Below are 12,925 nucleotides of genomic sequence, written 5' to 3' on the forward strand. Positions count from 1 at the left end.
CCCCGTAAGCATTATTAACCAAAGAAAGATTTGTATGTATGTAACAAACAAACCCAAAAACTATTGGATCGATTTAAAAAATATTCCAACATTAGAATGTTTCTTGATACATTGAATCACATTTTATTACACGAAATTTTATCTGGCTACACACGGGGGTAATTCTCTCAAGATAAGACTGAAAGAAACATTTTAGCAAGCAGGATAACTGATAACTCCTAATGACTGATGATAGTGGAATTTCCTAGTTTTCTTGGTGTTCTAGAGGAGGCGCCGGTACATGAGGGTAGCCAACTGCCTCTCCGTTACAAAAATGACGTGTTGGGTATGTCTTGATGGCCATACCCCGCGCACCTCGCGGCACGCGTGCCATCTAAGCGACAAACACCCTTTTTGCTCTCGAACAGTACTCGCGGACACTTGTACTGCGGCGTGTAACGAAACCATAGCGCGATTCAGGATTGTGTTCTAAAGTAACAGCGCCATCTATCGGTGAGATTTGGAACCAGTTTTACTTGAAGGATTTTATGTTGAGGTTTGTGTAAAAATTAGAATTACTTCAATGTTTATAAAAAGGGCCGGTTGTTTTTCGTGGTGTTATTGGTTTAACGAAACCAAATAATTTGGAGATCATTTAAAACAAAGCTCATAGACATAATGTATAGTATTTGTTATACAATGGGCAGAGATTTTTGAAAATTGTGGAAAATTGATCTGAGTTTATGCCATGAGTGCGGTCCATTTATCTCTGAGTGTGTGCAGCACCCAGCACCCGCCCAGACCACAGCTGCTCGAGGAACTGCAGATGCAGCGCCCGGCACTGGAGCCTGGCAGCATCGTACACGAGCAGCAGCGAGGCGCAGTAGAGCCGCGCCCGGCACTAGTGCAGACACTCACGTGAAGTGATCTCCCTGGCAGCAGTCCCGGAGCCTGGCAGCATCGTACACGAGCAGCAGCGAGGCGCAGTAGAGCCGCGCCCGGCACTAGTGCAGACACTCACGTGAAGTGATCTCCCTGGCAGCAGTCCCGGAGCCTGGCAGCATCGTACACGAGCAGCAGCGAGGCGCAGTAGAGCCGCGCCCGGCACTAGTGCAGACACTCACGTGAAGTGATCTCCCTGGCAGCAGTCCCGGAGCCTGGCAGCATCGTACACGAGCAGCAGCGAGGCGCAGTAGAGCCTGGCAGCTCGCTGGCGCCGCGCCCAGCCCGCGCAGCGCCACAGCGCCGACAGGAACTGCAGCAGCAGCGCCCGGCACAGGGGACGGCCGCAGCCGTTCAAGTAGTTGCGAAGTGCTGGGGATATTTTAATTTTGTCAGTCCAGTCAGAAAGGCAAAATAATAAGAGGGAAATTTTAACAAAATTAAGTTATACAGGTTGGTCCAAAAGATCGAGAAACCTCAATATCTTTTCATAATTCCTGATGCTCTTGGAAATTCGAAGACACGACTGGTATTTGTTCGCGATTTTATGCGATGTTTTCTCGGGTTGACGAAGTCAGATGCGCAGCAATATGCAAAGGCTTCACAAATCATATATTTTAATTATCATTTACTGAACATTAATAACCTTACATTCAACTTCAACTTCAGCACACAACAACAACCATATAAAACCCCCCAACCCCACTCATTTCACCAAAAACCGAACACAAAAATGCGTCCTCACCATCCTTAACAGCCTGTCCCTGCAGCTTCTTCCCATAATCCTTGTTGTACCGCTGCATCTTGCCGGAGCCGAGCCGGAACACCTGGAAGCCAGGGATGCAGAACCCATACTGCTGCTTGCACAGCGCGTACTTGCTCTCCTCGTTCTTCCTCTTCTCTTCAGTGGCGAGGGGGTCCCATGTTCTTTTACCTGGAATAGTTATTTGTTATACAAGAGTGCAAAGTTGATTTTTAACCGCGGGCTCAATTTTGATGACCGAGCAAGCGAAGGATTCTAAAATTGAAACACGAGCGTAGCGAGTGTGACAATAATAATGACTCTGTATAATCATGACAAGGTGAAAAATCTTTGCACTCGAGTGCAACACGTAACTTTTCATCCCACCTCATCGAGGAAATTACTAAAACAAAATGGCGCGCACATATGAGTGTCAAATTAAAAAGATGTACCTATTAAAGTTCACTTATTTGAAAACTCAGTTTAAAAATGAAACGAGGTTAAAATCTGTGTAAAAACAATAATAAAACTTACTTAATTAATTGAATAATTATTTTAGGCAGTATTTTATTTGTTTAATATGTATTTGTATGAATAGTCTTATCAAGATTGTCACAAATGGAGTATTGCAACGATGTTCTAAATTCAAATCACTTTGCCGCTCTAGAGGATAAAAACGGCTTTTGCGCTCAGATATCAAAGGGTAAAACTACTCTTTCCGAGATGGTGGGATGAAAAATATATTCTTCTCTTATGGTACCTTTTCGGGATAAGTATATGGAGTCCGCATAGTATGTTTTCTTTGCCATGTTCTGCTACCTGCCCTCGTCTCACAAGGAACTTTCTAGTCATATCGAATTATCTAGTAGACTACGTAAGTAAGTACTAAGTACAAAATGGTGGTAACTGGTAGGTGATGAGCAAAGTGATGAGTGACCTAATGTTCATTGTATGAATGATTGCAATATTTTGTTTTAATTACCCGAAGTTTGAAGCTTTAAGGTAGGTTATTATAATATAACCCTCTTTGTTTTACTCATTATTAGCACATAACTTTTAAGTGACAATTTATCCGTAAAAAGCTTAGATCTAAATGAAGGTATTTACTGTGATATAAAGTACTAGCTTCTGCCAGCGGTTTCACCCGCATCCCGTGGGAACCTCTGCACGAACCCGGATAAAAAGTAACCTATAGCCTTCCTCGATAAATGGGCTATCTAACACCGAAAGAATTGTCAAATCGGACCAGTAGTTCCTGAGATTAGCGCGTTCAAACAAACAAACTCTTCAGCTTTATAATATTAGTATAGATAACACAGATACAGAAAAACCCATTCATTCCAAAATATGCAACAACTTGTTCAACAAAAACTCACCAATCTTAACATCCATAATGCAAGGCTCCAACATCCTCTGCGTCAGATCCTCAAGTATGATGTACTCCTGCTCGAACCCGTTGTAGCAGTACCTTCTTGTGCCGAAGTACTTGGGCACCAGGGTCCGTAGCTCCCTCAGCTCGGAGTCAGAGGTAGACTTGAGGCGCTCGTAGAAGTCCACCTCGCGCTTCTGAGCTTCCTTGAGGATCGGTTTCATTATTGTGCCATTGTTGCATTGTAGTAAGCCTGGAAGAGGATATTGTACCTAATAGGTGAGAAATTAATCTTTACCTATATTGGTTTGAGTGAAATGGTGGTAAGCGCATTGCAGGGAATCTATCAGTGCATTTCAATAGTCTATCGACTTATTTTTTCGATTATTTTGCTTAACCACTAGCTAGAGTCATAATTTTGACATTACTTGTAAGAATGAGGCTAAAACTAATGCAGTCGCACGACAATCGCTACTAAAAGTCACCGTGGCCGAGGCCCTAATACCATAATTGAGAATATTTTCCTTGTTTTGCATTTTACTCATAGTCAAAAGGTACATTACTCATATGTAAGTAACTACTCACCTACGCTTGCATCATCGAACCTACCGATTTTAGAAATCTATTCGGCTATACTGCTAGGCTAAACTACCAAATTCAATCTAGACACACGGCAGTGTGTCCGCCAAGTTCGAGCAAAAAAAGCGGCACACCGGCCGTGGGTTATATTACACGAACCATTTCGGGCCAAATTCGACCCCCCTGTAACTCAAAATCTATTTTATTTACGGATATCAAATTTCTAGTATCTGTTGAGACCCCCTCACTTATCTAAAATACAAAATTTCATTAATATACCTATTGTAGGTCTTGAGATATTGACGTCAGAAAATCGCTATTTTTACTATACACTCACTGACTGATTCACTGACTCACTCATCAAAAACCTAGACCACTTCCAATAGTCGTATTGACTTGAAATTTGGCATGGAGGTAGGTCTTTATGTCAAGGTAAAGGAAAAAATCTGAAAATGGCCAAGTGTGAGTCGGTTTCAAAATAATGAAGGTGTTTTATACCCGGTGTAAGTTTATACCCCTAAGGAACTAAAACGAACTAAATTTATCTATATTTATATAATATATCTTCGAATGGTACAAAGGTTTGTATTTAGTCAAAGTAAAGTAAAAATCTGAAAACGGCCAAGTGTGAATCACTTTCGAAAATAACGAATGTGTAACTTTGATCTATGGGCTGGGCTGGCCATATTAGCCGAAGAACCGATAACCGTTGGGGTAAACGAGTTCTAGAGTGGAGACCACGCCTCGGCAAGCGTAGTGTAGGACGTCCTCAGGCACGGTGGAGTGATGACTTGCGCAAGACGGCTGGCAGGAGCTGGATGCGAGTAGCCGAAAATCGATCTCAGTGGCGTGCACTTGGAGAGGCCTATGTCCAGCAGTGGACTGCGATAGGCTGATGATGATGTAACTTTGATCCACGAACATAATATATGATAACATGTCATGTCAGTCAGTTGGTAAATCTAGTCCATTTAGTTAATCTAGTCCATTTCTTTGTAAGAAACATAGTGCATATTATAAAATCTAAAAGATAGTATAAATGAGACATTTCTTTAACTAACTTCATCATAAGAAAAAAATAAAATAAACAACCTTACAAAAATAAATGAAATCCCACCCAAAACAAAAATGTGAAAGACTGCCAAGTTCGATAATATGGGAATGCTTCGCCTATAAAAGAAGTGAGATCTGAATAAGTACCAAGTTCCATACACATACCTCAGTTAAAAATAGTTACTTTTTAATGATGTTACTTGGCAAGTTTTAATAGAAAATTAAATACTTGATTCATTGCGTTTAGTAGGTTTATAACAAGGTGTATGAAAACTTGCCAAGTAACATCATTAAAAAGTAACTATTTTTAACTGAGGTATGTGTATGGAACTTGGTACTTATTCAGATCTCACTTCTTTTATAGGCGAAGCATTCCCATATTATCGAACTTGGCAGTCTTTCACATTTTTGTTTTGGGTGGGTACAAATTTCATACAGAGTTCCTCCGAATATTTTTTGTTTCTCAACGTATTCTATCTACCAAGTCAATAAAATGACAGTTCTCTAAAAATACATAAATTCCCTCTCCTTACCCAAATACTTAGTATCCTGCGTGCTCGCATGTCCCGCCACTTGCAGCGCGTACGCCTGCACTTCGAGCGGGCTGGTGGCGAGCGCGAGCGGCCGCGCCGTCATCTCCGAGTCCTGGCGCCGGATGCTGTAGTGCACCTGGTATATGGAGCGCTGGCGACGCACGCTACGCCGCGAAGACTTGTCTGATACATCGCTCATTTAATCGTGGGCCTGGAAACAACAATCATACATTGCTACATACAGAAAATAGGCAGTAAATCAATGAAATTCTCCAGCTGTCTGGACCTTCGTCGCGATAAATTCAAAAAACTTTTCAACGAATTTTCATGAGATTTTCATCAATAGATATGACCGTAAGATCTGAGATCTTACGGACAAAAGCAGTGGTACCCCGCTACATCCGGTTAGACTGGAAGCCGACCCCAACATAGTTGGGAAAAAAGGCTCGGTCGGAGGATGATGCCCGTAAGATCTCAGACTCTTAGTTTAGCTCAGAACATACATTTTATTAAGAACGATAGCGTCATGAATAATAAATTAGGTAAACAAACATACAGACACAGTTCCGAGAAAAAGAATAGAAAATATTTTAGTGTAAATCTGAAAACCCAATTAATTTGCAATTAAGCATAAAATTTGATTTTTGATGACAAACGATCCAAAATAATTAGACAGACAATTGAGGCATCAATCAATTGACATCACGATTAACTTCTACCAAAAAATATGTAGACATAGCACAATTTATGTAATGTAACACAGAGTAGGTAGAGTATGTGAATTGGTTTATTATCATAGTGCACTTTTCACATTGCAATTATGATCTTTCACCGATAAAAATGAAATAAAATGAAAATAGTCTCTGAGCAAAATCTATTTTGTTTCTTACCCAATTTCTCCAAAACCAGTTACTTTTAACACTAACTACACTTGTAAACTAGCAAAACTAAACGACTATTAAAATAAAGGTAACCGCACCGACCTCTAACTGGCTCGCGTAATCGTTTCCTCAATAAATCGGTAAAACAATTGAAATTTACAGTTACTTGTAAATTAGTCACTTTATCACTGTCCGGAGATAATAAATAAAAAATACGTTGTATTCTAAATTATATTTTATCTTAAACTTAATAGCTACTGAATTTTAGCACGACTGGTGTCTTCATGTCATACTTATTTGCACTGCATGCGGGTATTTTGTCATTCAAATATGTAGTTATTGAATTTGTGAATCATTGGTTTTTACGTGTCTACGTGAGTTCATTTATTTGTAGGTAAAAATCATCTGTAATATTAGGTGAGGAGTGACATGCACTTTGATTTCTTAATTGTTTATGTTACGAGTTAACGATGGGTGCAAATGCCAACTTTTAGAAAGAAAGATAAGGTGTTTCGGAAAACAAGTTGAAATTGGTGGACATTTGAACATGCTTAGCAAGTTAGCAGTCGTTACAGGTAGGTAGTCGGAAGGCAGAAAGTCTGACAACCAGACATATCAAGGGGTCTCAAGTTGCCCGGGTTACCTACTAAGTTGCGGAGGTCAGATAGGCAGTCGCTCATTGTAAAAATGTATACTCAGCTTTATCATGCTAGACTGGAAGCTGACCTCAACACAGTTGAGAAAGGCTAGGCAGATGATGATGATGAACGTTACCTCTTTCATCCATTATGTAATAACTAAATACAAGGAACAAAATCACAACACAAAAATATACATAGCTACACAAAACGACTAAAAATGAGAACCACTAACAACAACCAAATGATGAATGACGACGCACAAACTGAAATGTGAAATAAACCACAAAAACAGATGATTAGTTTCACACAAATTATACCTATTAACGGCCAAAACACAGCGTTAAGAAACAATGTTTAAAACCAACTAAAAATATTTGCGATTTTCCGGGATTTTACCAATATGTGTTTATCTAATCGAGGCATATAAATCAAGATTGAGTTGAGTTTATCAATTGATACTGTAGTCTCGGAGTATGATAATGTTGTATATGAAGGAAGGCGCTTGATATTGTGTATTGAGTCATTATGTAGATTTAGGTAAATAGATATTGTTGTAGTTCTAGGATCTCATTTCTGTAGGTGTGTGGGGTCCGATACTTAAGTCAGGGGTGGCTAATCGTTTGGATTAGGTAAAACAGCAGGGAACAGCTTGTAGATAATCAGTAAATTAGGCATAGCTTTCATAGTTGGCACTTAAGTACCTACTTATGTAATTAATTACAAAGATTTTTAGATAACAACCTGATTGATTGATGACTAATTAACGCGCCACAATACAACTTGAAAGCAGGTAAAAAACTACATAATTAAAACAATGTTCTGGCTTCAAAAATATAATCATCCTTTTTACAGCAAAATTAAAATCACTTATCATATTTATAAAATCCCTCTCCACTTTTTCTTCCAAACTTTCCTTCGCTAACCAACTTGTCCAAAAGGGGTATCGGCTTAAACACAGGGTTGCCAGTTTTTTCAAACATGTTTGATAATACAAATGTTTTGGTATCGAGTCCAGTGAAATCTGCTAGTTCAAGAGGGCCCATAGGATAGCCGGCGCCGAGTTTCATTGCTATATCGATGTCCTGCGCTGACGCATCGCCTGAAAATCAATCGATTTTTAATCGATTAAAAAAATCTCGATTATGAGGTAATTATAGTGGGATTTTAGTCATAAAGATAGGTATATATGGAGAATGTGTTTGTTTGGGTTGTACAGAGATCGAACTAAAAGAGCACTGAATAAGAAGAGTTTTGAGATGATAAAGTGTCATCTAAATACAGAAAGATAAATGTTACTTTGTTATCAGGTTGAAATAGTACCTACACACTTATATTGTACTTATGAAGGTTAACATTAGTAGAATTTCCCATTTTTTTTGTACATTTATAGATAGTGATTTTTCAATTCATATTTCCTTAAGTTATAGTATTTCTCTATTACATCCGTATCCCACATGCCGAAAATTTATGATGTTTTTTTTAAAAAATAATTCATGAAGAGATAGTTGTAAAAAGGTGTAGAGGTTGTTAAGTCGGACATTTTCAACATGCATCAATGTACTATGTTATATTATACTTACATCATCAATTTTTATCGATACACATGTACTATCGATAACAATTACATAAAGAACATGTACAGACAACAACACAACACATTTCTAATCAGTTAAAAATATAATTTTACCAAAATGTATTACAATTTTGCTTACTTAGGTATATTTTTAACCGACTATAAGAATGCTTTATATCAGAAGGATATCTTATTTATTAAATACTTTTTGAACATTGTAGAACGGTGGGTTTAACGTATCCTTTTTAAAAGGTATTAATTTCTTTTAAAACTTTTTTAGTTGAGAATTTTACGTTTATATTTTGAAGACCTTACTAATGACTTAATATGTTATTAGGCATATAAATATCAGCTAGTATCGGTCGATAATATTAATCAGTTAAGTTCATGGATTTGATGCAATGTTTCAATTAATTCTTTATTTAATAACTAAGGTGAGATAGCATTGTTTTTGTGACGCCATTGCAGGCATTATGTAACTGGATATTTATATCTATTTCTTTTTAAAATTCATGCAGTGTGATAAGTACATAGCTCGATATGCTTAGTTGGAAATGAATTAGGTACCTATATTGTTTGTATTCGAATATAAACAATGGAGAAGTCAATATTACTTGAGTCGAAACAAAATCATGTAAACATAATAGTCTTACTTAAATCAATTTATTTGGAGTGATCTTTATGCTTCGGTTTACCCTTGAATTAGGATAAGTCACCATCTATATCCTATGTTTTTTTATTAATAAAACAAACTTGCTATAGTAAAAATATATATTTTTAAACCACCAATATTCAAAAATCACTTCTTATTATACTTGTAGAACCCTTCTCCGGATTTAATTCCGTATTTTCCCTCCTCCACCATCTTGTCGAGCAAGGGGATTGGCGCGAAAACTTCGTTGTTGGTCATAGAGTAGAGAGCTTGTTGAGCAAGGCGGTTGGTGTCCAGCCCGGTGTAGTCCGCCAACTCGAAGGGGCCCATCGGAAGACCGGCACCAAGTTTCATACCTATGTCTATGTCTTCCTTAGTGGCATCGCCTGGGAAGAAAATAAGTTTTTATTATAGGTTTTACCTACTTTTTGTTTAAAAGTTAAGTCTTTCATTTAGATTTTGTATGTGTTCTGTTTCTGCCGTTGCATATTGAAAATTGATACTAAACCATTATAAACTAAAAAGTCATTGTGATGAAAAAATAATTTTATTTATGTTATTATGGAAAATAATTTGTGCAAGTTTAATAGATTGGTAAATATTATTGTTTAGATATCGTAAGCTCATTTTAAGTAAGTCAATAAATTGCGAGTGATATTGTGATGATAAAATTCTTATTTCTTTGATGTTTAAATTAAGATATATCATAAGTCTTGTCGTAATCCTTGCCAAGTCAAACTCTTAGATATGTGTGCCTTCATAAATCTCTAAATCATAAATATCTTATAATGTAGGTATTTATTGATAGAATGATATTGAAGCATATTTCACAGTTATTATGTTAAAGCATTAGCAAAAATACAAATATACTTACTTACATGTAGTAAAATAAGCCAAGCCAATCCTCACATGCAATTAATATATTCCAAACACCATAAATAAACCGAAATGCACCGAAAATACAAAATAGTTGATGAGTAAGAGTTTTAAACATTATCCAATAAATAGAGGATTTAAATTATAGACGCACGTAAGCTGATTTTCCCATGTGTTTAAAATCCTATGCAACACCCTCAGATTATGTGCTTCAGAACTTTTTGACCATTAGAACTACATAGGTGAATGCTAACTTTCGCAATCTCTTGATATAACACATTATTTTCGGATATCGAGAGCATTTTGTTTTGAAGCTGGTCTTTTGAAGACTATTAACAAAAACTGCTAGTGTAATAATTATTGTGACCATATGTTTCTCTCTCTCACATAAGGACCTAAATAGGTCTCCTTTATAACCCACAGTCCATTAGATACTATAATACCGCCACCTTTCCCAGCGACAAAGAACCCCCACCTCTTTACCCCCAAAAATATAGTGTACCAACCTCTCTCCAACATCCTGATGGCCTCAGCAGAGTAAGGCCCCAGCAGCCTGTTGACCACAAAGCCGGGAGTATCCTTGCACGTGATGCAGGTCTTGCCGACAGACTTGCCCCACTCCATCATGGCCTGGTAGGTCTCCTCGGAGGTACTGTCACACTTGATCACTTCTAGTAGACGCATCACTGGTACCGGGTTGAAGAAGTGGAGGCCACCATATCTGGAACATACGTTACGGTATTTATTTTCTAGGTTGATTCATATATTTTAGTTAGTAAAGTCCCTATTTATTTCTAACCATCACTGTTCCAGCTTTTTTATCTTGCCACTGCTGGGCGCCTCCTCCCACAAGGACAAGGGTTGAGTCCATCACAATTGAGTTTAATGTTTTTCTAATAACTTATTTCCTACATTTATTTAGGGCGATTAGAGACTAGCGCCTTCGAAGGCGCGCGCGTGCACGCGCTTAAAAATAGAGCTTATACGAGTCAAAAGTCGGTTTTAAAGTAAAACTTAACTTAACATTAGTTCTTACTACTATTAAAGAAGAAATTATAGTGTAATCTTGTATGCAATCAATTTTAAGGACTACTCACTTGTCTTTCCTCTTGATTCCAGAACCAATAGCATTGACTGAGATGCACGAGGTGTTGGTCGCGAAGATGGTGCGAGCCGGCGATATCTGAAGTGTGTCAAATAGATGATTCAATTATTGTCAGGTCTAAAAAATTATTCAGACTATACCCACTTAATCTCTAATACCCTATATGTGACTAGTGGTACAGGTAGCTATCACATTCCAAAGTAGTAAACAATTTAACTATTGTCTCAAAAAAATCACCCAAAGGGTTTTATTTGTTTTTTTTTGTGTGTGTCCCAAATAAAAAAGACAGACAAGATCTTACCTGATCAAGCTTATTAAACAACTCTTGCTTAACATCCAGTTTCTCCACAATAGCTTCAACAATCAGATCCACATCAGCACCATCTTCCAGCTTCGTGGAAACCTTGATCCTCTCAAAGGATTCTTGCACAAAGCTGTTGATCTTAGCCTCATCACCCTTGTATAACTTCTTGCCGACACGGGTCAAGTTAGTCTGGATTGACTTCTGGGCTTTGCCAAGGAGGTCCGAGTTGATGTCTATGATTGTCACATTCTGGCCGGCTTGAGCTGCAACCTATTTATCAGAGTTTTTTTAGAAGGAGGTGGTAATTGTCTATGTCTATTTTTAGAACTTAGTGATAATTAGCGGTGAGGTGTAAAGTTCAGCATTGTTTTTATTTACAGATTATTTAATGCATTGGGGTTAAAGTCTACAATGCAATGTCATCTTTAAAGTTCATATTTTTATGCTGTGTAACAAACAAAATACAATGATAATACATAATTGTTATCATTTTCTGTTTATCTGGATAACGATAAAGTTTACAAAGAGTACTTTAACCTGATCTTTATACTATGACAACAGTCATATAACTTTTTTACCTGAGAAATTAAATAGAAATTAAATATTAGAGACAATGGTTATTATTTTAATGAGTATGTAATATATTAACATGACCTCGTCTGACTTGATGTCAGATAGCCGAGTGCAATGACTGACTACATATTGTTATGCACTGTTGCATACACTATGTATAAATATGTAAATAATCAGAATTATAAATCGCTGTTCAGTTACTTATGAGATATTATTTGAATAAATTAACAAGTTCTTACTTCCTTAAATAAGTTTATTATGAATCTTGTGGTACTACATTATCTTATAAGAAATGTTTTCATTCCCTTGTTAACTACTTATTGAACCAAGTTATCTTATGTACTTATGCTTTAAACTCAGAATGGATAAAAATAAACAGATAAGCATTGCAATTTAAAAGCAACCTTAAACAGTTGAGTTATGGGAAACTTGGGTAATTAACAATGTTGTATATAGCAATGTGAACGTTTTAATTGCCTTATTTACATAAAACAAAGTTAAAAGTATCCAAGAAACACTTACCTGAGCGATTCCAGAGCCCATAAGGCCCCCACCGACAACTGTTACCGTTTTAATGGCATTTAAAGAAGTAGAAGACGAGAAATTTCTCGTTAAACCGATTAATTTATTCATTTTGCAGTTTGTATGTGCTATTCGAGCGAAAGCCGGCCGCGCAATGACGTATTGAAATAACAGATCGCAACAACTGTAGAACTTAGTAAAACTTGACGGTACGATTTCTGATACAAAACCGTGAGTAAACAGAATAACCGGTTTGTGAAAATTATTATCACTACGATAGGTATTTGAACATACCCAGAGCAAAGTACAAATACTGATAAATCCTACATGAAAACACCGTTATCGTGCATCTATTGGTCTCTTACGGTTGCAATCTTACATACCTGCCATAAAGGGATTTGTCGCTTGATATGATAACACAACACATTTTGATAATTTTAAATTAAGGTGATAAATTGGACTTTTTGTAAAAAAAAACGCGAATGTTTATTTATATGCCCACGTTCCTAATCTCATTTTTTTCGATCATAACTTTCGAAAATTCTTTTATGAAATTTTGTCTTTTGTTCTTCAGATTCTGCTAAACAATTATCGATCTTGT

General features: G+C 37.1%; 2 protein-coding genes and 1 non-coding gene across 7 annotated transcripts in view; all 3 read right to left on the reverse strand.

Annotated features, from left to right (window-relative positions):
* The window catches only part of LOC110380263 (inositol polyphosphate multikinase), a 14,312-nt gene extending 1,433 nt beyond the window's left edge, over positions 1 to 12,879 (reverse strand). Inside the window, exons 1-5 of one of the 4 annotated variants that reach the window (XM_049848493.2) lie at positions 12,708 to 12,879; positions 5,198 to 5,408; positions 3,040 to 3,285; positions 1,667 to 1,855; positions 1,104 to 1,293 (exon numbers count right to left, since the gene is read on the reverse strand). In XM_049848493.2, coding sequence (XP_049704450.2) covers positions 1,104 to 1,293; positions 1,667 to 1,855; positions 3,040 to 3,285; positions 5,198 to 5,396 — 824 coding nt within the window. In that variant the 5' untranslated portion in view covers positions 5,397 to 5,408; positions 12,708 to 12,879. Of the gene's footprint in view, positions 1 to 1,103; positions 1,294 to 1,666; positions 1,856 to 3,039; positions 3,286 to 5,197; positions 5,409 to 6,087; positions 6,327 to 7,036; positions 7,183 to 12,707 lie in introns of those variants that run through there. The other 3 variants (XM_049848490.2, XM_049848502.2, XM_049848498.2) reach the window with 3 other exon arrangements.
* Positions 267 to 395, reverse strand: LOC126057015 (U11 spliceosomal RNA). Its single transcript, XR_007512391.2, has one exon. It is a non-coding gene; the product is annotated as a U11 spliceosomal RNA (small nuclear RNA).
* LOC110380259 (probable 3-hydroxyacyl-CoA dehydrogenase B0272.3) lies at positions 7,568 to 12,638 on the reverse strand. 2 transcript variants are annotated; one of them, XM_064039023.1, is made up of 5 exons: positions 12,325 to 12,638; positions 11,227 to 11,499; positions 10,918 to 11,003; positions 10,327 to 10,541; positions 7,568 to 7,818 (listed from the first exon to the last, which is right to left on the reverse strand). In XM_064039023.1, exons 1-5 carry the CDS (start codon positions 12,433 to 12,435, stop codon positions 7,583 to 7,585), a joined length of 921 nt encoding a protein of 306 aa, XP_063895093.1. In that variant the 5' UTR covers positions 12,436 to 12,638; the 3' UTR covers positions 7,568 to 7,582. The 2 variants fall into 2 exon arrangements, with proteins under 2 accessions (XP_063895093.1, XP_063895094.1); XM_064039024.1 differs by lacking the exon at positions 7,568 to 7,818 and adding an exon at positions 9,050 to 9,330 and having other exon boundaries at positions 12,325 to 12,582.
* Positions 12,880 to 12,925: the final 46 nt, after the last annotated feature.

Source organism: Helicoverpa armigera, chromosome 18 (assembly GCF_030705265.1).
Source record: "Helicoverpa armigera isolate CAAS_96S chromosome 18, ASM3070526v1, whole genome shotgun sequence".
Lineage (NCBI taxonomy): Eukaryota > Metazoa > Arthropoda > Insecta > Lepidoptera > Noctuidae > Helicoverpa > Helicoverpa armigera.